Raw genomic sequence first — 26,508 nt, 5'->3', positions numbered from 1 at the left:
CTCCTTCATGCCCTCCACTGGGGATTGAGCCTGCAACCCAGGCACGTGCCCTTGACTGGAATTGAACCTGGGACCCTTCAGTCTGCAGGCCGACACTCTATCCACTGAGCCAAACCAGCTAGGGCGGCGGTGGATATTTTGATTGAAGTAAGAATGAGAGGCAGAGGAGAATGGTGGTGTTTTTTAAAAAATATATTTTCATTGATTTCAGAGAGGAAGGGAGAGGGAGAGAAATAGAAATATCAATGATGAGAGAGAATCATCAATTGGCTGCCTCCTGCATGCCCCTACTGGGGATTGAGCCCACAACCCTGGCCTGTGCCCTGACCGGGAATAAGATCCATGATCTCCTGATCCATAGGTCAACGCTCAAAACTGAACTACACCAGGCAGGCTAAAATTATTATTATTTTTAATCCTCACCAAGGATATGTTTTTATTGATTTTAGAGAGAGAGAAACATCAGTGTGAGAGAGAAACATTGATTGATTACCTCTTGTACGTGCTCAGACCGGAGATTGAACCTGCAACCTTTTTCGTGTGTGGGCTGATGCTCCAACCACTGAACCTTCTGGCCAGGGCAGGGTGCTTATTGTTTACCTGAGGTTTGAGGGGAGCTATGGCCATGTTATAAGCAGGGGACCAAATGATTAAATTCATGTTTTAGATCATAGTTTCCCAAGACTATAGATGCACTCCAGGTTTGGGGTGGTAGTGAAGAAGAAATGCTATAGGTGGAATAAGGACAAGACCTTCAGCCACATGGAATCAATCATCAAGTGAAAGTTTTTTTTTTCTTTTTTTTTTTCAGTTTAGTTTGTGTCCTATCTTTTGATTGGGTCATGGAAATTGGCATAGAAAAAGTTTCACTTTGGTGCTACTGTGCCTCTGGCAACCTTTCTGAAATTTCTTAGTCTCTATTTATCAGGGAGAATAGGACTTTGGCTTAGAGTCTACAGCAAGCAAAATATCATGCTGAGACTTAACATTGTTTTGCTCATATCTTTATGGTTATTTTCTATTTATGACAAGATAACCTTTAAAAATTTTTTTATTACTTATGAACTATTTTAAAACAAACATTTCTCTTGTAAAGTAAGTAAAAACGTGAGTGAATTTAAAGAAAATATCAGACAAGTGGGTTGTACTGATGTGGACGTGGCAGGAAGTTATAACATTAATGAGGAAAATATTACAGTTGGGGGAACACTGTTTTGTATGGATCACTGCCTTCTGTGACTGGTATGGGAAGGGGGATTATAGCCAAGAGACCAGAAAGAAGGGTGGGCAGGGATCCAAGTTTTAGAGGGCAATGTTCTGGACTAGAATAGGGGCTATGGGGATGAGGAAGAAGGGGTGCATGGGAAGCTGAGGTTCAAAAAGCAGAAGGGTCATGACTTTGATGCCTAATGGGAACTAGAAGACCAGCACCAGTCTTGGGGAAGACATGAAGGTCAGTTTGGGATTTAATGTGAAGGGCTCAGAGGACATCCTGGGGAAGCATCCAGGAAGCTGCTGGCATATGGTGGTTTTTAGTTCTGGAAAAAGGGGGACTGGAGACAGATGGGGCGTCATTTGCAGAGAGAGGAACTGAAGTTGTGGAAGGTAAAATGGCCAGGGAGGGAGTGTATGGTGTGAGAAACAAAGTGGTCCCTTGAGGGGTGAACAGAGTAAGGGGACCTGCAGAGGGGCAGTCAAAGAGGTTGAAGAAAAGCCAGGAGAGCATAATGTGACAGATGCCAAGGGAAGAGCATATTGGTAGGGAGGGGAGCATATTGAGATGTCTTGTAGGTAAGGACCAACCAAAAAGTGTCTACAGAATTAGCAGCAAGAGGTGGTTAATTTGAGCACTGTGGCCTGGAAACAAATATGGGAGTTATTGGCACAGACATGTCTTTCACAGCCAAGAGAGTGGGTGAGATGGCACAGGGAGTTGTAGAGTACAGAGAGCCAAGAACCAAACCTCATGGAGCTAACAAATTTAAAGGCCTGGTGGGGGCTAGCAAGGAGGTCTAGTGGAGGGAGGAATCCAGTTCAGCTCCCAGATATTGGTCAGGTAGATGGTGGTGCTGTCACTGAGAGGATGGCTACCAGAGAGACCTGGCCAGAGTGGAAGGGTGTGCACACAGAGCAGAGTGGGCGGAGGGAGACTGGTGTCTGGATTTTGGGTTAAAGAACTCTGGTGTCCCATCCCTTCTGACTCTGCAGGTAGAGGAGGAGCGGCGGAGTGCAGCAGGCAGTGAGAAGGAGGAAGAGCCCGAGGAAGAAGAAGAGGAAGAAGAGGAGGAAGAATATGATGAGGAAGAAGATGATGACCGGCCTCCCAAGAAACCCCGTCATGGTGGCTTCATTCTGGATGAGGCTGGTATGTCCCAGGGCTGGCGAATGCTGAGCAGAGGCTGGATTTCCACTTCAGTTCTATTTTTTGAATGTAGTTAAAACAACAACATTTGGTAAATGTCAAACACAATAGTAGGATGGTATGTGGAGCTCCCATGTTCCATCACCTTGTGTCAACAATTAGCAGCTTAGCCCAGCCAGTGTAGCTCAGTGGTTGAGGGTCAACCTATGAACCAGGAGGTTATGATTTGATTCTGGGTTGGGGCACATGCCTGGGTTGCAGGCTCAATCACTGGTGGGGGGCGTGTAGGAGGCAGCCGATTGCTGATTCTCTCTCATCATTGATGTTTCTATCTCTTCCCCTCTTCCTTCCTCTCTCTGAAATCGATAAATATGTATTTTTGAAAAACCAAATATGGCCGAAACCGGTTTGGCTCAGTGGATAGAGCGTCGGCCTGCGGACTGAAAGGTCCCAGGTTCGATTCCGGTCAAGGGCATGTACCTGGGTTGCGGGCACATCCCCAGTGGGAGATGTGCAGAAGGCAGCTGATCGATGTTTCTCTCTCATCGATGTTTCTAACTCTCTATCTCTCTCCCTTCCTCTCTGTAAAAAACCAATAAAATATATTTAAAAAAAAAACAAAAAAACAAAAAATACCAGAAAAACCAAATATGCCCTGGCCAGTTTGGCACAATGGATAGAGCGTTGGCCCGAGGTAGGGCCCCGGGTTTGATTCTGTTCAAGGTCACGTACCTTGGTTGCAGGCTTAATCCCCAGCCCTAGTCGGGGAGCCATGCCGAAGGCAGCCAATTGATGTATGTCTCTCACATCAGTGTTTCTCTCTCTCTCTTTCCCCCTTTCTTCCACTCACTCTAAAAATCAACGGAAAAATATCCTCAGGTAAGGATTAACAACAATAAAAACAAAAAAACAGTTAACAGTACCAGCTTGTTTTGCTTATTCCTCCTCACTCCACTCACTGTTGGATGATGTTGAAGCAAATCCCAAATATTTCTGTGTGTGTGTGTGTGTGTATTCCTAAAAGATAGGTCCTTTTATTAAAATTTCTTTTTTAAAAGAAATATGTTTTTATTGATTTTAGAGAGAGAAACATCAGCATCTATCTGCTGCCCCCCCCCACCCCCCGCCCTACCCTGGGGATTGAGCCTGCAACCTGGACATGTGTCCTAACTGGGAATCAAACTGGGGACCTCTTGGTGCATGGGTTGATGCTCAACCAGTGACCCACACCAGCCAGGCTTAATTTCTTTTTTTCTTTTAAATATATTTTTATTGATTTTTTACAGAGAGTAAGGGCGAGGGAAAGAGAGTTAGAAACATTGATGAGAGAGAAACATCGATCAGCTGCCTCCTGCACATCCCCTACTGGGGATGTGCCCGCAACCAAGGTACATGCCCTTGACTGGAATTGAACCCGGGACCCTTCAGTCTGGAGGCCGACGCTCTATCCACTGAGCCAAACTGGTCAGGGCAAGACTTAATTTATTTTTAAAATGAATTGATTTAAAATAATTAAAAAAAATTTTTTAGAGAGAGAGATACTGATTTGTTGTTCCACTTATTTATGCATTCATTGATTGTTTCTTGTGTGTGCCCTGAGGATTGAACCTGCAACCTTGTCATATGATTATAACACTGTAGCCAATTGAGCTACCTACACAGGGCTAGGTAGGTCCTTTTAAAACACACAATCACAATACCATTATTACCCTTTAAAAAACTGACAATACTCTGTGCTTGTCATGGAAAGCTCAGATGATCTAGAGATAGACAACAGGACAGTGTAGTAGAGGCCAACAGATCTTGGTCCTTCTTGGCCTGGCTTTGCTTTTTTCTCCATGTGACTCTGGGCAAGTTGCTATATGTCTCTCTCAGCCTCTCGTCCCCTCTGTACAAAGGGGACACACAGTTCTTCGTACTTCAGCAGGGATAATTTTTTAAAAAAAATATATTTTTATTGATCTCAGAGAGGAAGGGAGTGGGATAGAGAGAGAAACATCAGTGAGAGAGAATAATTGATTGGCTGCCTCCCGCACGTCCCCTACTAGGGGTGGGGGATCGAGCCTGCAACCCAGGCATGTGCTCATGGTCGGAGTTGAACGTGGGACCCTTCAGTCTGCAGGCTGACTCTGTCCACTGAGCCAAACCAGCTAGGGCTCAGCAGGGATAATTTGAGGATTTGGGAGACCATGCATATAAAGCATTTAAGGCTGATGGCAACCCAAAGTGTAATGCCCAGCCTAGAGTGGGCCTTTAGACAACAGGGTGGTTTTTTATTTACACTCATTTAGGCCCACATTATATATGCTGTTCTATAAATTGCTTTTCTCACTCAATGCTTGTGGCGGTGGATATAACATAAATAATTTAGGTTAAAAAGTTAATTGGGCCCTGACTGGTTTGGCTCAGTGGATGGAGCATTGGCCTGCGGACTGGAGGGTCCCAGGTTCGGTTCCGGTCAGGGGCGTGTGCCTTGGTTGCGGGCACATCCCCAGTGGGAGGTGTGTGGGAGGCGGCTGATCGATGTTTCTCTCTCATCGATGTTTCTGGCTCTCTATCTCTCTCCCTTCCTCTCTGTGGAAGATCAATAGAATATATTTTTTTTTAAAAAGTTAATTGGTGTTAATGTTTTCTGAACAACCTGTGACACCTAAGTGTTCAATATATGTTAGCTACTATCATTATCACTGAAATAGCTATTTTTTCCACTGGCTGCATAGTGTTTCATAATGTGTTTTATTTATTAACCAGTCTCTTGTTAGACATTGAAGTTTACATTTGTCAGTATTTTTATTTTATTTTTAAATATATATTTTATTGATTTTTTTACAGAGAGGAAGGGAGAGGGATAGAGAGTTAGAAGTATTGATGAGAGAGAAACACCAATCAGCTGCCTCCTTCACACCCTCCCACTGGGGATGTGCCTGCAACCAAGGCACACGCCCCTGACGAATTGAACCCGGGACCCCCCAGTCTGCAGGCCGACACTCTATCCACTGAGCCAAACTGGTCAGGGCCATTTGTCAGTATTTTAAGTAGCACTGTTGTGAGCATCTTCATGTATTTTGACACACATATGCAAGTTATTGTCTAGATCAGGGGTCTTAAATTTTATTGTGGCCTCTTGCAGTCTGATAAAGTCTATGGATCTGTTTTTAGAGTTATGTTTTGAAATGTGTAAAGCAAAATACACAGGTTTCCAAAGAGATCAACTATATTAAAACACAGTGTCAAACTATTAAAAGAACATCATTAACACATTTAATTAACTATGTTTAGTGGAGGGAGGGTCTGGTAAGAATCTAATTTTGAAGTAGCAATGAGTGAATGATTTTGATATATCTGTAGCTGTAATACCAGATTTCACTGCCAATACTACTGTGGTTTGTTGTCATTATTATAATTGATGGGAAATGCTAAGTTTCAGTTAGTGAAAATGATTTTTTCATCTAACACATACCTCACAGATTTTTACATGGTAAATCCCTACAAGTCAAATTGCTGGGCAAAGAGGAGGCATATGTTTTTAAAGCTTTTGATATCTGTGGCCAAATATCAGCCTCTGAAAAAGTCACTAGCTGATGCTCCCACCAGCCATACATAAGAATACTTTATTTGCCCACACCCACGTAAAGGGGAGTGACTTGGAACACCACCCTCCATTTTCTGGGGACTCTCTTACCCCAGGGGAAAACAGCAGAGGGGCAGAAGAGGCTCTGGGTGTTCCTGTTCTCGGAGAGCTTCGGTCCTTTCTTAAAGGCTGGGAGGCAGGGAGTCCTTGCTTAGAGAAAAGGTCTTAGATAGCACATGGGTCCAAATCAAGAGAAAAGAATGGATAATATGCCATATGACCCAAGATGTGGCCACTAGGGATACTTATGCGTAGGTGATGGGAGTGTTTGGGTTACTGACTTTTTTTAAAAAATATATTTTTATTGATTTCAGAGAGGAAAGGAGAGGGAGAGAAAGATTGAAACATCAGTGATGACAGAGAATCATTGATCGGCTGCCTCCTGAGTGTCCCCTAACTGGAGATCAAGCCCGCAACCTGGAATCAAACCTGGGACACTTCAGTCCACAAGCTGATGCTCTATCCACTGAACCAAACTGGCTAGGGCGGTCACTGCCTATTAAAAGGCTATATACGTGGCTGTACTCATTAATGCTTAACTTGCAGGGTCCCTTTGATCCAGCAGTTCCTTTTTAGGAATTTACCTACAGTTAAACTCACAGAGATACATAAAGACATGAAGACAAAGACACTTGCTGCAATCCTATTTGCAATTACAAATGTTTGGTGATGTAAATGTTCATTGATGATAAGGGCCTGGAAAAACAAATTATGAAGCAGAAATCAGACAGTATATGAGGCATGTGCTGCTATGCAAGAGGTCCAAGGTAGTGTTACTGCTCAGAAAAAGGAAGGTACAGAACAGTGTTTTAAAAAATTGTGTGTATGAGAGAGAGAGAGAGAGAAAGAGAGAGAGAGAGAGAATAGTGATGGGGCTTTCTTATATATGCACAAATTATTTCTGGACAAGAAATATTACAGAGTTACCTCTGCAAAAGAAGACTGAGATGGTGGGGGTTACAAATGGGAGGGAGACGTGCTGTACACTTGTGTCATCTGTACACTTTGTGTTTTTTCATCATGTGCTAGTATCACTGTTGTTGAAGTTTTTAGTGTAATAATTTGATGCATACAGAAGAGTATTTGTAATTTATTAAAGTGATTAAATGCATAGATAGGCCCTGAAGCTAGGCTGCCTCTCAGGTACCAGTTGAGAGTCTTTGGGCAAGTTAGATAACCTCTCTGGGTCTCAGAGCCCGTATAAAATTGGAGCAATGATAACTCTCTTAGGGTTTCCAGGAAGATTCAGTGAGGAATCTGTAGCAAGTACGCAGAGCAGTGCAGGGCACATAGTACAATCTCAATAAGTGGTAGCCATTATAAATGTAAGAGCATAATAATAAAATCAATCAACCATGAATTCTGCCTAAAAAACAGTGACATACCTGTCTTCCCTTGATAGTTGAGAGGAAACTTTTCTGCTTGCTTACTTAGATCTTTCTTTTTAAGATAGATCTCTAGGTGGGATTGAGGGGAGGGGTGGTTTAGAGCCAGGGTGATTTGTATAGGAGACCTGACCCTGCTGCTTGGAGCAGCCCTATGGCTTCAGGGAGTATTTCACCTCTCTGAGCCTCAGTATCCTGACCTGGAAGATGGGCGTTTGTTGTGCCCATCTCCCAAAGGAGGTTTCCTGGAAGCTGTTGTCATGAGGTACCCCCTGCTGGCCCCTGACCACTTGGCCTTGTTTCAGATGTGGACGATGAGTATGAGGATGAGGACCAATGGGAAGATGGAGCAGAGGACATCCTAGAGAAAGGTGTGTGTGGGCCCACCTCTACAAGACCACTAGGGGATGTGACCCAGAGGGTCTTGAGAGCCCGTCCTGCACCCCCATGCCCTGCACCATCCCAACCTCCACCCTCCTCACCTCGCTTCTTTCTGTCCTTGCCAGAGAGATCAGCTAGCTCTGTACCCTTTTCCTTTGAGGCCCATGAGTTGGGGGGTGGGGGCTATAGAGTGGTAGGGTTGTGGGGAGAGGACTCTGGGATCCCAGGGCCCCAGTAAATCCTTTCTGGGGGTTATAGTGTGGGTGGTCCCTGTCCCAAGATACCCCCCACTTCCTGGGCCAGTGCCCCCCTCCCCTGTTATTTTCCGTTTTGTGCGCCTCATACATTTCGGCTTCTTCCCCAACCACCTGGTGCCTGGCCTTTACTTTTGATTTTCAACCTTCTGTGCCCCTCCCTTCCCCTTCCCCCAACCCATTGGTTGATTTTGCTGCTATAATTTGGCTCATACTTTGTCTGCCCTCGCCCACCACCACCACCACCACCACCACCACCTCCTCTTCCTCCAAGTAGAAGAGATTGAAGGTAAGAATCTGAAAAGTGTGATTCCTCAACCCTCCTCCCATATCCTGACATCTCTTTCCTGCCCTTGGCACCCTCCCTCATCCCTGATCCCTGTTCGTCCCTGGGGTCTTTCACTCATGTTAGGGTCCAGAGTAAGGGGGTTCTGGGTCCGGCCTCTAGCCGTGGTTGGCCTGGGAAAGTGGGTGTATATTTGTGTATGAGTATTGTAGGAGGCAGGGATGCAGGGATGGGTGGTGAGGGATGGAATTCAGGATGTATTTAGTCAGTGGCTGTGAGATTGAGAACAGCTGGACAGTCTTTTCATGAGAAGCAGAAACCTGAGCAGGATTCGGGGGGTGAGAGTTGGGGGTTTCCTCAGTGAGGTGCGTTCTCCCCAAGGCCCACCTCTGGCCCTCTTAGCCCCACTACTTTCTCTAGGCCCTTGCTCTTCACCTTCTCTTACCCCACCTGCCCATTTTTCTGCAGCCTCCAATATCGATAATGTTGTCCTGGACGAAGATCGTTCTGGGGCTCGCCGCCTACAGAACCTCTGGAGGTCAGCAGGGAGGGGGAAAGTGGTGAAATTGGCTCCCACGGGGAGTTTTGGGGACGGGTCAGCCCATCTTGTCTCCTCAACCTTCCATTCATGTTTATCCCCCCCCCCCCCCCCTCCTCCTACGCACCCCAGGGACCAGCGAGAAGAAGAATTAGGCGAGTATTACATGAAGAAATATGCCAAGTCATCTGTGGGAGAGACGTAAGAGCATGGGATGCGGGGTTGGGGGACAGGAGAGGTGGTCCCCTGTGGGAAGGGTCAGGGGTCTGACAGAGCTTCACCTCTTCTTCCCAACTGCCCTTCTCTCTCTAGGGTATATGGAGGGTCTGATGAGCTCTCTGATGACATCACTCAGCAGCAGCTGCTCCCAGGAGTCAAGTAAGGGAGTGGGACAGGAGGGCTGAGGTGGAACTCTTGTACTGTACTTGGGTGATGTGCCCATACAGGTCATTACCTAAAATAAATCAGGACACCCTCACATAGGCAGTGGTGGAGGAGAGGAGGAAGGAGGGAGGGCCGAGATGGCACCTTTCTCTCTCCTTCTTATCTATGGAAGAATGGATAAAGGAGAGGGTGTGGAGCAAGAGGAAGGATGGGTGTGATTATTTGTATGCTTCATGATGAGGAGACAATTTCACTTAAGGGCTTTCTTTCCCTCTCCTATCTAGGGATCCAAATCTGTGGACTGTCAAATGTAAGGTGTGTGCTTTGGCGTCATGGCTTAGGGGAGACAGGGAAATGAGGGAGGTGGCTTTGTCTGGGAGAACTGTCCATGTGTCTGTCCTGAATTTCCTTGGCCTGTCTGCCTTTCCATCCTTCTCTCTTCTCTCTCCCCTCCACCTCACTGTCTCCCACCTTTGTCTTTCAGGCTGTTCATCCCTCTCGCTCTGTATTTCTCCATCTCTCATGTTCCTCTCTCTCCTACTTTTTCTTGCCTGATGACTCTTCCTGTTATCTCCTGTCCCCTTTCCCATGTCCTGCCCTCCAACTCATCTTGTCTCATAAGTCTGCCTCTCTTCCAGATTGGGGAGGAACGGGCCACAGCCATTTCCTTGATGCGCAAGTTCATTGCTTACCAGTTCACAGACACGGTACGTGTAGGCAGGCAGTTTTGGGGGCTGGGGGCAGGGGGCAAAGCCCGGAGGGAGGGAGAATGTAGATTCAAGGGTACCACTGCCTGTTAAGTGAGTTGCTTCAGCTAGAAAAAACCACTCCCTGAATTGAAGCATTGTTCTATGTGCCCTGTCTTCTCTCTTTCTGCATTTCTGGCTGGGTTCCCAAGCCCCTGTAGCCCTTTGGAAGTCAGCCATTTAGCTTCCTGAGCTTTTTCTACCTGAGAGTGAGTTTTGCCTATTCACCAACCCTGTTGGGTAGCTGTCATCTCTTACTGTTTGAGAGTCCTACCGTGGGACAGTTGGACTTTGCGGGTCAGGGAACAGGCCTGTCTTGAGAATTCCTTCCTTTCACACAGTCATCAAACATTTGCTGAGCTTTTCCTCTAAGCTGGTCCTTCCACTGGGAGATACTGAGGACACAGTGGTAACCATGCCAGAGCTGACCCCTGCCCTTTCAGGGCTCACTCAGCACACAAAACATGAAGTAATGCCATCTGCATGCAAGGCAGCAAATGTTGCATTAAGGGCACAGATCTTTCTTCAGACTGCCAGGGTTTGAATCCCGTCCTTGCCACTTCCTATCTTTGTGACCTTGATCAAATCACTTCCCTTCTCTGGGCCCTGCTAGTGCCTCAGCATCATTGGGATTAAATAGCTGGGGACATGTCCAGCTCTCAGCGGACTTGTCCAGCAGCTTGTGTTCAATAAATGTAGTTGTTGTCACAGGTATAATTCTCAGTTTTGGAACCAGAACAAACCTTATGAAGAGTGTCCTCAAAATTTGTGAAACTTGGGGTTACTGTTAACTGCATATGGTGTAGTAACTTTCTTATTTAATATGCTTTGTTTTGGCTGAGTGCATTGCATTACCTGCCGAAGCAGTGGGTGTGCATTAGTGAGGCCAAGTGGACAGTTGCAGGATTTGCAAATTATGATTTTTTAAGTGTGCACAAACCTCGACATTGTGCCCTCGGCAAAATTCTAGTGACCCTGTTTGAGTTATGACTCTGATTATTGTTTTTGTTTTTATTTTTATTGATTTCAGAGAGAGGAAGGGAGAGAGAGAGAGAAACATCAATAATGAGAGAGGATCGTTGATTGGCTGCCTCCTGCACGCCCCCCACTGGGGACTGAGCCCGCAACCTGGGCATATGCCCTTGACCTTGACAGGAATCGTACCTGGGACCCTTCAGTCCGCAGGCTGACGCTCTATCCACTGAGCCAGACTGGCTAGGGCAGGTGTTTTTTTTTATTCAGTATCTTTGCTTCTTGCAGGCCTATTCAGATTTTCTATTTCTTTTTGAGTTTTGGTAGTTTGTCTTTCTGTGGAAAATGTTCATTTCATTTAGGTTATCTAATTTGTTGGCAGGCAGAAATGGTATTGCCTTGTTATTTCTTTCATTTCTGAATTTGTCATTTGAGCCTTCTCTTTTTTTCTTGGTCATTCTTGTTAAATGTTTGTCAAAGCTTTTGATCTTTTCAAAGAAGCAACATTTGGTTGTAGGGGCTTCACTGCTGTTTTTCTTAAAATTTTAAAAAATTGATTTGAGAGAGAGAGAAACATTAGTTGTCCCACTTATTCATTCATTGGCTGATTCTTATATCTGGGCTGACCGGGGATTAAACCCACAACGTAGGCATATTGGGATGACACTAACCAACTGAACTCCCCGACCAGGGCACTATTGTTTTGTGTTTTCTTAAAATATGTATTTTTTATTGATTTTTTTTTACTGAGAGAGAAACATCGATCAGCTGCCTCCTGCACACTCACTCCCCTTCTGGGGATGTGCCCACAACCAAGGTACATGCCCTTGAGCGGAATCAAACCTGGGACCCTTGAGTCCGCAGGCCGATGCTCTATTCACTGAGCCAAACCGGTTAGGGTGGCACTATTTTTTTTTTATTCTCTATTTCATTTGTTTCCATTCTAATCTTTTCTTTTTCCCCATTCTTTTTTAAAAAATAGGTTTATTTGTGTTGCGCTTATTTACTTTTTACATTTTTTATTGATTTCAGAGAGGAAGGGAGAAGGAGAGAGAGAGATTGAAGCATCAACGATGAGAGAGAATAACCAATCAGCTGCCCCCTGCACGCCCCCCACTGGGAATGGAGCCTGCAACCCAGGCATGTGCCCTTGACCGGAATTGAACCCAGGACCCTTTAGTCCACAGGCCGATGCTCTATCCACTGAGCCAAACCAGCCAGTGCTGTTTCCCTTTTTTTAAGTTGGCATTTACAGCTGTAAACTTCTGAGCATGGTTGTTTTCACATTCTAGTAAGTTTTTAGTATGTATGTTTTGTTTCCAGTCTTGTGTTTGCTATAATATACAACTACAGTGAACATCCTTATATTCATGTCATTGGGCCAACATGTTTCTGTTGGATACATTCCTGGAAGAGAGACTGCTTAGGTGACAGTTGTTATTAGCAGTTGTGTCTCACTGTTTTCTTCCATGGGCTCGGCCTTGTAGCCCCTGCAGATTAAATCGGTAGTGGCACCAGAGCACGTGAAGGGCTACATCTACGTGGAGGCCTATAAGCAGACCCACGTGAAGCAGGCCATCGAGGGCGTGGGCAACCTGCGGCTTGGCTACTGGAACCAGCAGATGGTGCCCATCAAGGAGATGACAGATGTGCTCAAAGTGGTGAAAGAGGTGGCCAACCTGAAACCGAAATCCTGGGTCCGCCTCAAGCGAGGCATCTATAAGGATGACATCGCACAGGTGCCTCTGCATGGGGTTGGGTGGCCAAGGGGGTCAGGACTCATATTCACACTTCTGCTCCTCTGTTCTCCCCTCCTCCTTTCCAGCCCCTTTCCTAGTGCAGAGAGCAGCACCCCACTCAGATTAGGTGAAGCAGAGCCTGGGTTTTGTCATGAGCACACAGGAAATGGAGGACAATTCTGTGTGTGATGAAAGCATGTTGAGTAAAGGTCTGAAGGAGGTGAGGGAATGAGGCATGTGGAGTTATTGGGGAAGTGTTTTGTGATGTGAGATAGGACCATCTCTAGCTGAAGCAGAGTGGCAGGTCATGAGCTCAGGGAGGCCCATCATTGGGCTTTGGCTTTTACTGGAGTAAGATGGGAGGGCTCTAAGGGACACAGCGTGACTTTGATTTTAATAGGATTACTGTTAACAGGTGACCTGTTCTCAAGCAGGGGGGACGTTACCCCCAGGGGTTTTTTTTTGCAATGTATGGAGACATTTGTGCTTATTTTAACTGCAGAGTTGATTCTGGCATCTAGTGGATAGATGCCAGGAATTCTGCTAACATCCTACAATGCATGGAACAGTCCCCCACAATAAAGAATTGCCTTTCAATAAATTTAATGTAAAAAATGGAAAAAAAAATTTACCCTTGAATAGACTATATGGAACCACAGGAGCAGGAAGGCAGTGAGGAGACTAGTGATTCCATGGTGGAGGTGGCCATGATGGTGGTTCAGGACTAAGGTTAGAGTAGTAGAGGAGGGGAAAGAGGTCAGAGTATTTGAAGGCAGAGCCGACAGGATTTGCGACAGATGGGATATGTAGGAAGAAAGGAGTTAAAAAATGACTCCCAGGTGTGCCTGAGCAGAAGGAAGAATGGAATGGGAGGAGAGTGAGAGAGGAGCAGGTTTGGGGGAAATCAGGAGGTGAGTTGTCATTGTGTTAGGTTTGAGGGACCTTTTAGCCATCTAAGTGGAGGTGTCAAGCAAGCATAGTCAATTTCAGAGTTGAGGGGAGACAGGCTGGAGAGAGAATTTGGGAGTTATCAGGAATCTGGTTTCCCATCACCCTCTATCCCTATCCTTCCTGATATCTTTTTTTTCCTATGTCTAGGGTCAGGGAGGGAGGGCTGGGCCTTTCCTGATCACTCACCTGTTCTTCTCAGGTGGATTATGTGGAGCCCAGCCAAAACACCATCTCTCTGAAGATGATCCCACGCATTGACTATGACCGCATCAAGGCCCGCATGAGCTTGGTACCCTGGGGATGTGATGCCTCTGGGGGAGAGGGAATGCTTTATCCCAGCTGGTGGCCAAGCCCTCCTATCTCATCTTCCCACCCATGCCCCTTTTCTTCCACAGAAAGACTGGATTGCTAAAAGGAAGAAGTTTAAACGGCCCCCACAGAGGCTGTTTGATGCTGAGAAGATTAGGTGAGTGTCCTTGGGGACTGTCTGGGTTGGGTCCCCAGAGCTTGGTACAGAATGTGCCTTTGCAGTTTCCCTCACAGGGATGGACCCCTGACAGGTTTAGTCTGGGGGTGGTTAGCTGCGAGTATAGCCTCAGCCAAGTTACTTAACACCCTCATGCTTCAGTTTCCTCTGCTTATAAACGTTGATAATAACAACCCCTGCTTCCTTGGATTGTAGGGAGAATGAATGAATTAATATGCATGTGTGCCCAGAGTATCACTTTGCATGTAGTAAGCATGATTAATGGTATCATATTGAAATGGGATTTATCGACATGCCAGGTTTTATAAAGTCTCTCTCCCTGATATCCTGGCAACCAAGATGAGGGTATAGAGCCCCTACCCCCTCAGGGTGTCTTCCTCCCCCTCTCCTTCCCCCTCCCCCTCCCCAGCTGGATGGAACTCAGAGCAGCTCAGGGATTCCAGCATTCCAGGTCTAGCAGGATTTCCTATAGGAAGGACAGGAGAGAAGCATATGGGAAAACAAGAGGTGCCAGTGACAGTTTCCCTCTGGTCTTGTTCTGGAACCCATTGTGAATCAGGCAGTTTTTCATCATCTACATTTTAGCATATGCCTTTTCATCTGGATCCAAGGACCTGGCTAATACCTCCCATGAGTGAATTTGACCCATTTACACCACTGGTCTCAACCCGACTGAACCTTCTTTTACTGTGTAGGAGAGAGCAAACCAGAGTGGCCCCTCCCTGCCCCCCAGCGAGCTGAGGCAACAGTGCCCTGACATACCCAGCAGAGCATGCTTGTCCCTCTCCCAAATGCACCATGTGAATGAACAGATGTTTGAGTGAATGGCAGGAGGAGCTCAGCCTGCTCTTCCATACATTTCCCTTTTGGGGAATGGGAGAGGCTTTCCCTCTCCACTCCAGAAGCATGGAACAAGAACTAAGTCTCTCCCACCCCACATGCAGGGCCAGTAGAATTAAGGAACAGGCTTCACTGTCCCTCCCCATGCATTTGAATCCTGACTCTGGCTCACAGCTGGGCCATGTGGTAGGCCTCTCCGAGCCTCATTTCCTCATTTCCCTGGAAAATGAAGAGCATATTACTGATGTCACAAGCTTTGGGGAGGAGTCAGTGAGGTAGAGTGTCCAGGCCAGGCACGAGCTGAGTGCTCCATGAATGTTAACTCTGAAATTTTGTCCAACTGGTATTTACTGTGTGTCTGTGATGTGCAGACACTTAGAGGGGGGAAAAGTGGAAAAAAGAGGAGTTCCTGCCCCTCTGGAGCTACCATTCTGGCTAGGGAGATTAATCAAACAGTAGTTCATCAGAGCATGATGCGCTGTGGTGACAGACAGAGCAGGGAAGGGGCAGTGGAGTGCAGGAAGGTGGGGGCTGTGTGCCCCTCTCTGTGAGAGGTCACTCCAAGAGGGTATGTGTTGGGATGGCATGGGATGGTCATCTTGAAGTTTCTTCCCTTGCCAGTGGAGGAGACAGGTACAGCAGATTCTTTTTTTTAACCTTTATTGTTGAAAGTATTACATATGTCCCTTTTTAGCAGATTCTCTTCTTAACCTTCCCTTCCAATCTTCTCTCCCTCACAAAATCCCAGGTCCCTGGGCGGCGATGTTGCCTCTGATGGTGACTTCCTCATCTTCGAGGGGAACCGTTACAGCCGGAAGGGCTTTCTGTTTAAGAGCTTCGCCATGTCTGCTGTGGTGAGGGTCCCAGAGGGGGTCGTGCTAAATGGCAGTGGGGAGTGGGGAGGCCAAGCTTTCCCTCCTGCAGCCCAGGCCCTGGAGCAGTGGGTTATCCAGTTCTGTCCAGGTAACCCTCAAGTCAGGAGTGTCTCTAGGGGAATAATTCCCACTGTCTTCAGCCCACTTAGCTGGTCTGTGACACTTAACGTCCTCTTCTTCCCCTTGTCTCTTGGGGCTCAGATCACCGAGGGTGTGAAGCCCACACTCTCCGAGCTGGAGAAGTTTGAGGACCAGCCGGAGGGCATTGACCTGGAGGTGGTGACTGAGAGCACAGGTATTTGCTTTTGTCTGTAACTAAGGCCAAGGAGGAGCAGGTGGCTCATGGCGGGCAGCCCCCATGTCAGCCCCATGTCTACCCCTGCAGGGAAGGAAAGGGAGCACAACTTCCAACCTGGGGACAATGTGGAGGTATGTGAGGGTGAGCTCATCAACCTGCAGGGCAAGATTCTCAGTGTGGACGGCAACAAGATCACCATCATGCCCAAGCATGAGGACCTCAAGGTGGGTACCCTACTGTCCACATGTATGTACTGGGATGAGGGCATGACATTGTAACCATGAGTAACCTGAGGTGCGTGCTGGGTTTAGTTTGCGTAGGAGTGTGTATGTATGTGTGTGTCTATCTGTGAGTCCGAGGGCTTGTCTAGGCTAGCATGGTGGGTTTAGGGTGAGGCTGTCTCCAGTGGGTCTGAGATAGTGTCGAGTCTGGTGTCATGTCTGGAGACAGGCTGGCTCTGTGGGATAAAGCATTGTCTAGGCTGATATCCTGTCTAAGTTCAACCGTCTGTGGGTCAGTCTGAGGGTTGTCCTGCTGGCCTAAGGTAGTCTGGTGTGAGCCTGGAGTAGGTCTTGGCCAGGGTCTTTTCAAGAACTTGAATGGATACTAAAGATGGGTGGGGCAGGCGATTTGTGGTGGTTTTACCTGCTCATTGTCCCCAATCCCCAGGACATGCTAGAGTTCCCGGCCCAGGAACTTAGGAAGTACTTCAAGATGGGGGATCATGTGAAGGTGATTGCTGGCCGATTCGAGGGTGACACAGGCCTCATTGTGCGAGTGGAGGAGAACTTTGTCATCCTCTTCTCCGACCTCACCATGCATGAGGTAGGTCAGAAGAGTGGGAGCTGGCTGGATATGCTCAGAAGAGAAGACCCAGGCAAGGCAGGCCAGCCACTTGGGCCCTGCTTCACTCCTCTCCCTCTCTTGGCAGCTGAAAGTGCTCCCCCGGGACCTGCAGCTCTGCTCAGAGACGGCATCAGGTGTGGATGTTGGGGGCCAGCATGAATGGGGGGAGCTGGTACAGCTGGACCCTCAGACCGTGGGTGTCATCGTGCGACTGGAGCGGGAGACCTTCCAGGTGTGTATGCTGCACTCATTGGCAGGACTTATGTTTAGGGGGCTTCCTCTCTTTTCATCCTGGGAGGTGGCAGAATATGGCAGGTAAGAGCCCAGACTGCTGTGTGTTGCAGACCTGCCTCTGTCACCCACAGCTGGTTAGGTGAGATTAGGCAAGTGGCAAGTCCATTACCCTTTCTGTGTTTCAGCTTCCTACCTGTAAAATGGAGATAGTGGCAGCATCTTCTTACTTAGTTGTGAATGAATTTCTGAGGTCAGATATGCACCCTGGCATTCGGAGCTTGTTGAAGTAAGGGGTGTTGCAGGTACCCTCTTCCCCTTCACCCATCCTCATGGATGTGGGAGCCACACAGCATAGTGCTTAGAACCCTGCACTCTGGATTCACATCTCAGCTGTTACTTTGGTGCTATGTTACCCTGGGCTGCTGACTTGCCCTCTCTTGGCCTGAGACACCCCCTGGGTAAGATGGGAATCATGACAGCATCCATCTCAGAGGGAAGTTTTGAAGCTTCAGTAAAATCTTGTATGAAGAATTTAGCATGGGGCCTGCCTGGTACAGAGTGACAGGTAAACATTAGCTATTATGTTAATATCTACTCCTCTGCCCATCTCTCCAGTTCCCGGTGTTCAGTCAAGGGGTTGGAGTCTGATTGGGAACATTACTGGTTGACCCAGTGCCAAGGGGCTGGCGCTCTGACATTTTGGTTGACCCAGAGCCAGGGAACCTAGATATCCTGCAGTCTCCCACAAGGAAGGATCATCCCACTTAAGGGAAGCCTTACTCCAGGCCACCCCTCAGTATCCGCCCTCTCCCTCCATAGGTGCTTAATATGTATGGGAAGGTGGTGACTGTCAGGCACCAGGCTGTGACTCGGAAGAAGGACAACCGATTTGCTGTGGCCCTAGACTCGGAACAGAACAACATCCATGTAAAAGACATCGTCAAGGTCATTGATGGCCCCCACTCAGTAAGTATGAGCTCCTGCCCATCAGCTGCGTCTGAAAGAGTAGGGGTGGGAGACAGCCATGTGTGACCATTATTTTTCCTCCAGGGCCGGGAGGGTGAGATTCGCCATCTCTTCCGCAGCTTTGCCTTCCTGCATTGCAAAAAACTGGTGGAGAACGGGGGCATGTTTGTCTGCAAGACACGTCACCTGGTGCTGGCTGGGGGCTCGAAGGTAAGGTGGGCATGGTGGCACCTTGTGTAATGGGTATCTGGCTTGGCTCTCCAGCCTTCACTGACCCCAGGAGAGACAGAGAATGGGCTTGTAGAGAATTAGAGGGGCAGATGTCAGTGTCAGGTCCTCAGCAAAGTGTGAAGAAAAAGGTTTATTGGGTGTCTGAGCTGTTTACCAAATCATTCATTCATTTGGTTTTATTGAGCACCTGTTAAGTGCCAGACATGAGAAAAGTAGTGGCTAAGAGGCAAACCTGTCCTCTTAGAGCTGTTACTTTGGAGGTGAATAGATAGATAAGTACATACACGGCACAACATGCAATATGGAGTGATGACAAGCACTAGGAAGAAGAATAAAACAGGAATAGGAAATGATGGGGGGGGGGTGCTGCTTTATTTTTGTTTATTTTTAAATTTTATCTTTATTCTTATATTTTAGAAATATACCTTGAAAATTTTTTTTTTTACTTACTGATTTGAGAGAGAGAGACACACATCTATTTGTTGTTCCACTTACTTATGCATTCATTAATATGTGTCCTGACCAGGGATCGAACCTGCATCCTTGGTGTATTGGGATGAAGCTCTAACCAATACACCAGGGCTCAAGATATACCTCACTTTTAAGATATCTCCTTAGTGCCGAAACCGGTTTGGCTCAGTGGATAGAGCGTCGGCCTGCGGACTGAAAGGTCCCAGGTTCGATTCCGGTCAAGGGCATGTACCTGGGTTTCGGGCACATCCCTAGTAGGAGGTGTGCAGGAGGCAGCTGATCGATGTTTCTCTCTCATCGATGTTTCTAACTCTCTGTCTCTCTCCCTTCCTCTCTGTAAAAAATCAATAAAATATATTTAAAAAAAAAAAAAGATATCTCCTTAGTAAATGTGATAATTTTGTGTTTTGCCTGCTGCCTTAACAGGGAAGGTTTTTGAAATGTAATCATTTTATTTATTACTGTGTTTTTAAAAAATACATTATTATTGATTCAGAGAGGAAGGGAGAGGGAGAGAGATACAGAAACATCAATGATGAGAGAGAATCATTGATTGGCAGCCTCATGTATGCCCCCCACAGGGCATGTGTGCCCCTGAACAGGAATCAAACTATGACCTCCTGGTTCATGGGTCAACGCTCAACCCTTGAACCACACAGGGCCAGGTTTAATTCTGTGTTTTAAAGAAGGGTTGGTTCAGACAGGGAGAGGACAGATCTGCTGGTTTATACTTTTCATTAATCTGGTCAGTGATACTATTCATTCATCTAATGCAGTGGTTCTCAACTTTCTGGCCCTTTAAATACAGTTCCTCATGTTGTGACCCAACCATAAAATTATTTTTGTTGCTACTTCATAACTGTAATGTTGCTACTGTTATGAATCGTAATGTAAATACCTGATATGCAGGATGGTCTTAGGCGACCCCTATGAAAGGGTCGTTCAACCACCAAATGGGTTGAGAACCACTGATCTAATGGGAGGCTCTTAGGATTTCATTGAATAAGAGGAATATCTAAATAACTCTTGTTTTAAGATGATCAAACATAGACATATTCAAATATAAGTATTTGATTTTGTTCCACAGTCTATATAGTTGATATTTGTGACTGCTATAGAACTTCTTACTGCAATAGTCTTTACTCTGGGTGTATGGCTGAGGTTACAGTATGAGTTTTGATGGTGCTATTAATAATGCCTGCTTCATTTCCTTTGACTCCATTACTCTAATTTGCTTTCTTCTTTAAGTGAATTTTATCCTGGGTCAATATAATAATATACATTTAGAATACTATTTCATTTAGGCATGTTGTAAAGTGATTCAAAATAGTTTGGGGGCAACATAATACCTATTTTAAATTTCAGAAAATCTGGTTACCAAAACTAGTTATCTAAAAGTGTTTCAGCCAAACTGGTTTGGCTCAGTGGATAGAGCATCAGCCTGCGGACTGAAGGGTCCCGGGTTCGATTCCGGTCAAGGGCATGTACCTTGGTTGCGGGCACATCCCCAGTAGGAGGTGTGCAGGAGGCAGCTGGTCTATGTTTCTTTTTCATCGATGTTTCTTTTTTTTTTAAATATATTTTATTGATTTTTTACAGAGAGGAAGGGAGAGAGATAGAGAGTTAGAAACATCGATGAAAGAGAAACGCTGATCAGCTGCCTCCTGCACACCCCCTACTGGGGATGTGCCCGCAACCAAGGTACATGCCCTTGACCGGAATCGAACCCGGGACCCTTCAGTCCGCAGGCTGACGCTCTATCCACCGAGCCAAACCAGCTAGGGCAAGGTGTGTTTATTTTAAAAGTAATACAAAGTTGCATGATGGAATGTGAAATTTAAATTTATTTTGCTAATCCATTAACAAATGAAAAGTGGTTCTGATTTTTTAAAAACTCGTACGTTTTAAAGGTGAAATATTACTGGTAACATGTACATTAGTACATTGTTAACATGATATATTTCATTTTCATCTTATATTACTTTCTTGGTGTTTGTGAGAAACCCAAAGGAAGTTTATTGGCATTGAAGAAAAAAAATGTCTAATAGGCATTTATAAATGAAAGTTTTCCGGTTTTTTCCTTAGTTTTTTTTTTTTTTAACTACTATGGTCTATAAAGGATAAGGATAGGAGATAGAGAATGATGGGGGCTGCTGCTTTAGATAGAGGAGGTTAAGGAAAGGCCTTAGGTTATATTTGAGCAGATCCTGAATATATGTATGGAGAGCCACATGAATATCTCAGGGACACAGCAAGCGCAAAGGCCCTGAGGTGGTATTTGCAGGAAGGTTCTGTAGAACCAGGTATCAGAAAGAAAATCAGGCCTGGGATCCGGGTAGCTGGGACTAGGAGGTGCTTTCCTTTGGGCCCTGTCAGTGGGTTGATGAAGTCCGTGGCATGCAGTTTTTGTGTCACTAGGGGTTTAAATTCCTGACGAGTCCTTGACAAGGCCTCTTGATTAACAGGCCCACGATGGCATAGGGGTGTGGCAGTTTCCCCAAAGGGAAATTGAGGCATTGTCACCAGGGGGAGGTAGGGATGGCGGCTGGAAGGTTCAAGTAGGAACTGTTCTCAAATGCAGGCAGGCAGTTTGGCAAGGGGGCTGGGAGTCTGTCACCTAGACCCTGCCTGTCAGTTCACTTCTTGTTCCTCCTTTAGCCACGAGATGTGACCAACTTCACCTTGGGTGGCTTTGCCCCAATGAGTCCCCGGATCAGCAGCCCCATGCACCCCAGTGCTGGAGGTGAGGGGGCGTCCGGATGGGGCTGTGTCTGGGGATTGTGGAGGGAGGTTCAGCTCTTAGTCACTGAATGCCTGCTCTGGACTGGCTCAGCCAGATGGGGCTCACAGCCTACTGGAGACCAGGCCCACCCCATAGTGACAGCCCAGGGCGGTCAGGGCTGTGATGGGAACCCCAGAGAAGGCTTCTAACCCAACAGGGGAGGAGGAGAGTCAAACTGAAGAGAGGGTTTGTGGGTACCCTAGCTGTGGCACAGAATGTGAGGTGAGGGCATGGTAATGTTCTTTTCCCTCCCCAGGTCAGCGTGGTGGCTTTGGTAGCCCAGGTGGCAGCAGTGGTGGCATGAGCAGGGGCCGGGGGCGAAGAGACAATGAGCTCATCGGCCAGACTGTGCGCATCTCCCAGGGGCCCTATAAAGGTGATCTTCGAAGCCCATGTGGAGGCCTGGGGAGGGGGCATGGTGAAGGAGAGCCCCACCCAGTCTGACCTGCTCTCCATCAGGCTACATTGGTGTGGTGAAGGATGCCACAGAGTCTACTGCCCGAGTGGAGCTGCATTCTACCTGCCAGACCATCTCTGTAGACCGTCAGCGGCTCACCACAGTGTACGGGCTGGGACAGGGCAGGGCAGGGCTGGGAGTGGGTTATCACGTGGTGAGAAGGCATACTCATCCCATTTGTTGTTTCTGTCCACAGGGGCTCACGGCGCCCGGGTGGCATGAACTCAACCTATGGGCGGACGCCCATGTATGGCTCCCAGACACCCATGTATGGTTCTGGCTCCCGCACACCCATGTATGGCTCTCAGACACCTCTTCAGGATGGTGAGTGCTCCCCAGGGGACAGGGCGGAGGGGTGATATGGGGGGAACTGGAGATAGGACAGAGCTGAAGGACACATACATCCCTCCTATTACAGGCAGCCGCACCCCGCATTATGGCTCGCAGACACCCCTGCATGATGGCAGCCGTACTCCTGCCCAGAGTGGGGCCTGGGACCCCAACAACCCTAACACGCCGTCACGGTGAGGACCAGTTGCTGAGGGCACAAGGTTTTCTGAGCTACTGGGAGTGTGTGCCATGTGTGAGTTATGCTGGGTGTCTGGCGAGTAGAGGGGTCTGTATGGTTCACCCTGAATTCTCTTTCCAGCCCCAGCTGGTCTGTGAAGGAGTAGGCATGGCTGGGGCAAAATAATCTTTCCGACCCAATAGTAGCACATGTTAAAACCTGGGTTTGGAGACACTGTGTGTGATTTTGGTCATGTGACAGGTTGTGTGACTCTGGGCAGCCTAATCTCTGACTCCAGTCTCCTCAGCTGTGAAATGGAGACCTCCAGAGGAGGCTATTGTAAGGGTGAAGTTGCCTCAGTTTGTCTGGTTACAGTGCTGTTCTGGAAGCATTTGCTACATTGTTATGATCACCATTTTAAACAGACTTCTTTCTCCAACAGGGCTGAGGAGGAATATGAGTATGCCTTCGATGACGAGCCTACTCCATCCCCACAGGCCTATGGGGGTACACCCAATCCCCAAACACCTGGCTACCCAGACCCCTCATCTCCGCAGGTTAACCCGCAGTACAACCCACAGACGCCAGGGACACCAGCCATGTGAGTCCACTGGGGTAGCCCTAATTAACCCCTGCCCCAACTCTCCCCAGTGCCACCACTTCCTCTTCCCTGCCCCCAACAAATGGCCCCTTTACTCCTTGTCTCTGCAGGTACAACACAGACCAGTTTTCCCCCTATGCTGCCCCCTCTCCACAAGGCTCCTACCAGCCCAGTCCTAGTCCCCAAAGCTACCACCAGGTGGCACCAAGCCCAGCTGGCTACCAGAACACCCACTCTCCGGCCAGCTACCACCCCACACCTTCGCCCATGGCCTATCAGGTGCTGGTTAGCTGGCATGTTCCTTGAGGGTGGTGGCCAAGGGTGGGTCTCAGGCCTTTAAGGACAACCAGCTCAGATGACCTATTCCCAACAGTACTGCCCCTCTTTCCCCTACAGGCCAGCCCCAGTCCGAGCCCTGTTGGCTACAGTCCGATGACACCTGGAGCCCCCTCCCCTGGTGGCTACAACCCACATACACCAGGCTCAGGCATTGAGCAGAACTCTAGCGATTGGGTAACCACTGACATCCAGGTGAAAGTGCGGGACACCTATCTGGATACGCAAGTGGTGGGGCAGACGGGGGTCATCCGCAGTGTCATGGTAAGTGGGGCCCAGGCTGGCATTGTCTCCTTTGGATGTTCCATAAAGCCTGTTGTGTTCATGACTGGGGTTCCCGCTGCCTGGAATAATGATTGACACCCATGAGTATGGCTACTTGGTGATACACTCTTCTGAGATCAGTTCAAGTAACATGGACTGAAGCTCTGTTGTGCCAGGCTTCACCCACAGCCCTAGGCACCCACAGCTCCTGGGCTCTCCCTGCTCCAGCACTACTGGCCTCTGCATTTTTTAGTCACTGAGTTCCCTCTAGCCTTAGGACCTTTGCTCATCACTTTCTTCTGTCTAGAACTCTCTTCCTTTCATTCTTTGTCTAGTTAACTTCTACTTCAGGAAAGCACCTAGGCTATTTCAGGCCTATATCTTACAGGTCCACATAATTCTTTTTCATGGACCTCTGCCTAAAAGCTTAAAGTTTTCCCTGGTGATTCTTCAATTACTAATCCTGTGTTTTATTACTAAGTAGTCCCAGTTCTTAGATGAAGAACTGGCACCTTGTTTGGCTCACCAGTAAATATTGAATTAATTAAACATCAGGGACTAAGCAAGACAGCTCCAGGCTCTGACCTCACAGATTTCATATTCTAGTGGGACATGTTACCAGATATGCCCCAACACTGCCCGAGTGGCCAGAGCTGGAATATGGGAAGCACAGAGGGCAAGGGGAGCTATGCAAACTCAGAGAAGGCACCTTACCAACTTGGAGGGGGTCAGGGAGGGCTTCCTGGAGGAGACATCTGCACTGAGACCTGAAGAATGACTAGGAGTAAGTGGCTGGAGAAGTGGTTAAGTATGTTCCAGACAGAGAGGACTCACAAAGGCCTACAGGTGAGTGAAGGCCTGGCACATTTTGGGGAGTTGAAGTATGTTCATGTCTGGATCATAAAGAACCAAGTTGGAAGGTGATGAAGCCAGAGAAATGGCTGGGGTCAGGTCACGTGTCAGCCTGGGGAATGTGGACTGTGTGCTGAGGACATGGAGGTCATGGAAGAATCTAAGCAGGGATCAGATATGTTGTTTGGTATTAATTCACTATGTTGCTCTAGCAAGGATAGGTTATGGGTGGTGAGCCTGGGGCTGGAAGCTGGGGAAAGGTCACAACAGGGCCTGCGGAAGAGGGGGCTAGGAGGAGAGGGGGGAAACACTCTCAGGAGGCTGAATTGACAGGCCTCAGAGCTGGAGGCTGTCAGTGAAGGAGCCAAGACAAGGTTCATAGTCTGGCTGGGGACTGAGGGGTTGTAGGGCCATCCCTGAGACAGGGCCCAGGAGGAGTATGGAAAAATCTGAAGACATTTTAGGACATGAGTTAAATGCCTGAGAATCAGTGTCCCTTTTGGCCTAAGGTGGCTTCATTCTGGTGTTTCCCTTGCTGATCTGGTCACCCTGCCCCCACATACCTCAGACTCTAGGCCTTGGAATCTGGCCCAGCTGTGGCCTTTCCTGCCTTGGAAAAGTGACTTCCTAGAATGAGCACTGAGCCTGAGTCCCCTGCATGTGAGTATCTGTCCTATGTTGGGAGCAGGTCAGGCTAACCAGGCTGTCCCTACCCTCAGGGAGGCATGTGTTCTGTGTACCTGAAGGACAGTGAGAAGGTTGTCAGCATCTCCAGTGAGCACCTGGAGCCCATCACTCCCACCAAGAACAATAAGGTAAGGAGGGGCATGGCTGTGGGCACTGGGCTTCGGGCACTGGGCTGTGGACATGGACCTGACACCATGCCCACTCTCCAGGTGAAGGTCATCCTGGGCGAGGATCGGGAAGCCACAGGGGTCCTGCTGAGCATCGATGGTGAGGATGGCATCGTACACATGGATCTCGATGAACAGTTCAAGATCCTCAACCTCCGCTTCCTGGGGAAGCTCCTGGAGGCTTGAGGCAGGCCGGGCTGGTGAACTTTGGCAGACATCTGGCAGATAGAGGGTGTCCCTTCTTCCTTCCCTAGTCCTTGGTTCAGACATAGGATCCAGGCGTGGAGCAGACCCTAGCCTGGTTGTTCAGTATTCTTTGTTTTCCTTTCAGGATTCCTATCTTTCTCCTTGATGTTTATGGGAATCAGTAGAGTCTGGGGGACGGTCCCCATCCTGTATCCCCCCCTTCCTCAGCTTGCTTTTATGTTAGGGTCTTTCAATAAAAAGCTGTCAAAAGTCCTGCGTGTGTATGTGTGCGCTAACGGAAAAATCAAACCTGTAAAGAATTTTTGTGAGTTTATTCGAGCCACAGTGTTGACAGTTGCCGGAAAGCAGAATCTCAACGGATTGGGATAGTGCTCTGGAGAATGGCAGTTCTTCACCTTGTTTTATACATTACTAGAGGCCCAGTGCACAAAAATTTGTGCACTCAGAGGGGTCCCTCAACCTGGCCTGCACCCTCTTGCAGTCGGGGACCCACGGGGGATGTACACCTGCCAGCTTAGGCCCGCTCCCTGGGGGAATGGGCCTAAGCTGGCAGTCAGACATCCATCCCTCTGGCAGCCCAGGATCCTTCCTCCTTAGCGCTGCAGAGGAGGCAGGAGAGGCTTCTGCCACGGTCACTGTGCTGGCCAGCTATGAGCCGGCTTCTAGCTGAGCGGCGCTCACCCTTTGGAAGCACACTGACCACCATGAGGCAGCTCCTGCATTGAGAGTCTGCCTCCTGGTGGTCAGTGCGTGTCATAGCGACCAGTCAT

The 26,508-nt window shown here is 47.8% G+C and overlaps 1 protein-coding gene across 3 annotated transcripts in view; it reads left to right on the top strand.

Moving 5' to 3' along the window:
• Nucleotides 1-25,990, top strand: part of SUPT5H (SPT5 homolog, DSIF elongation factor subunit) — a 30,482-nt gene extending 4,492 nt beyond the window's left edge. For 2 of the 3 annotated variants that reach the window (XM_070398700.1, XM_070398701.1), the window contains exons 3-30: nt 2,209-2,365; nt 7,684-7,749; nt 8,291-8,302; nt 8,768-8,837; nt 8,970-9,038; nt 9,150-9,215; nt 9,506-9,536; nt 9,860-9,928; nt 12,427-12,678; nt 13,829-13,918; nt 14,025-14,095; nt 15,705-15,810; nt 16,033-16,126; nt 16,217-16,353; nt 16,799-16,954; nt 17,061-17,207; nt 18,029-18,175; nt 18,260-18,385; nt 21,536-21,620; nt 21,916-22,035; nt 22,119-22,221; nt 22,313-22,440; nt 22,535-22,640; nt 23,067-23,225; nt 23,336-23,504; nt 23,622-23,825; nt 25,397-25,492; nt 25,574-25,990. In XM_070398700.1, the coding sequence (XP_070254801.1) occupies nt 2,209-2,365; nt 7,684-7,749; nt 8,291-8,302; nt 8,768-8,837; nt 8,970-9,038; nt 9,150-9,215; nt 9,506-9,536; nt 9,860-9,928; nt 12,427-12,678; nt 13,829-13,918; nt 14,025-14,095; nt 15,705-15,810; nt 16,033-16,126; nt 16,217-16,353; nt 16,799-16,954; nt 17,061-17,207; nt 18,029-18,175; nt 18,260-18,385; nt 21,536-21,620; nt 21,916-22,035; nt 22,119-22,221; nt 22,313-22,440; nt 22,535-22,640; nt 23,067-23,225; nt 23,336-23,504; nt 23,622-23,825; nt 25,397-25,492; nt 25,574-25,717 (3,180 nt within the window). In that variant the 3' untranslated portion in view covers nt 25,718-25,990. The remainder of the gene's footprint in view (nt 1-2,208; nt 2,366-7,683; nt 7,750-8,290; nt 8,303-8,767; nt 8,838-8,969; nt 9,039-9,149; nt 9,216-9,505; nt 9,537-9,859; nt 9,929-12,426; nt 12,679-13,828; nt 13,919-14,024; nt 14,096-15,704; nt 15,811-16,032; nt 16,127-16,216; nt 16,354-16,798; nt 16,955-17,060; nt 17,208-18,028; nt 18,176-18,259; nt 18,386-21,535; nt 21,621-21,915; nt 22,036-22,118; nt 22,222-22,312; nt 22,441-22,534; nt 22,641-23,066; nt 23,226-23,335; nt 23,505-23,621; nt 23,826-25,396; nt 25,493-25,573) is intronic. The other variant, XM_070398702.1, reaches the window with a different exon arrangement.
• The last annotated feature ends 518 nt before the right edge of the window (nt 25,991-26,508 follow it).

This window comes from Myotis yumanensis, unplaced genomic scaffold (genome assembly GCF_028538775.1).
Source record: "Myotis yumanensis isolate MYYU_CA2020_CCGP unplaced genomic scaffold, mMyoYum1.0.hap1 SCAF_18, whole genome shotgun sequence".
Taxonomy (NCBI): domain Eukaryota; kingdom Metazoa; phylum Chordata; class Mammalia; order Chiroptera; family Vespertilionidae; genus Myotis; species Myotis yumanensis.
This window is presented reverse-complemented; position numbering and strand designations above follow the sequence as displayed.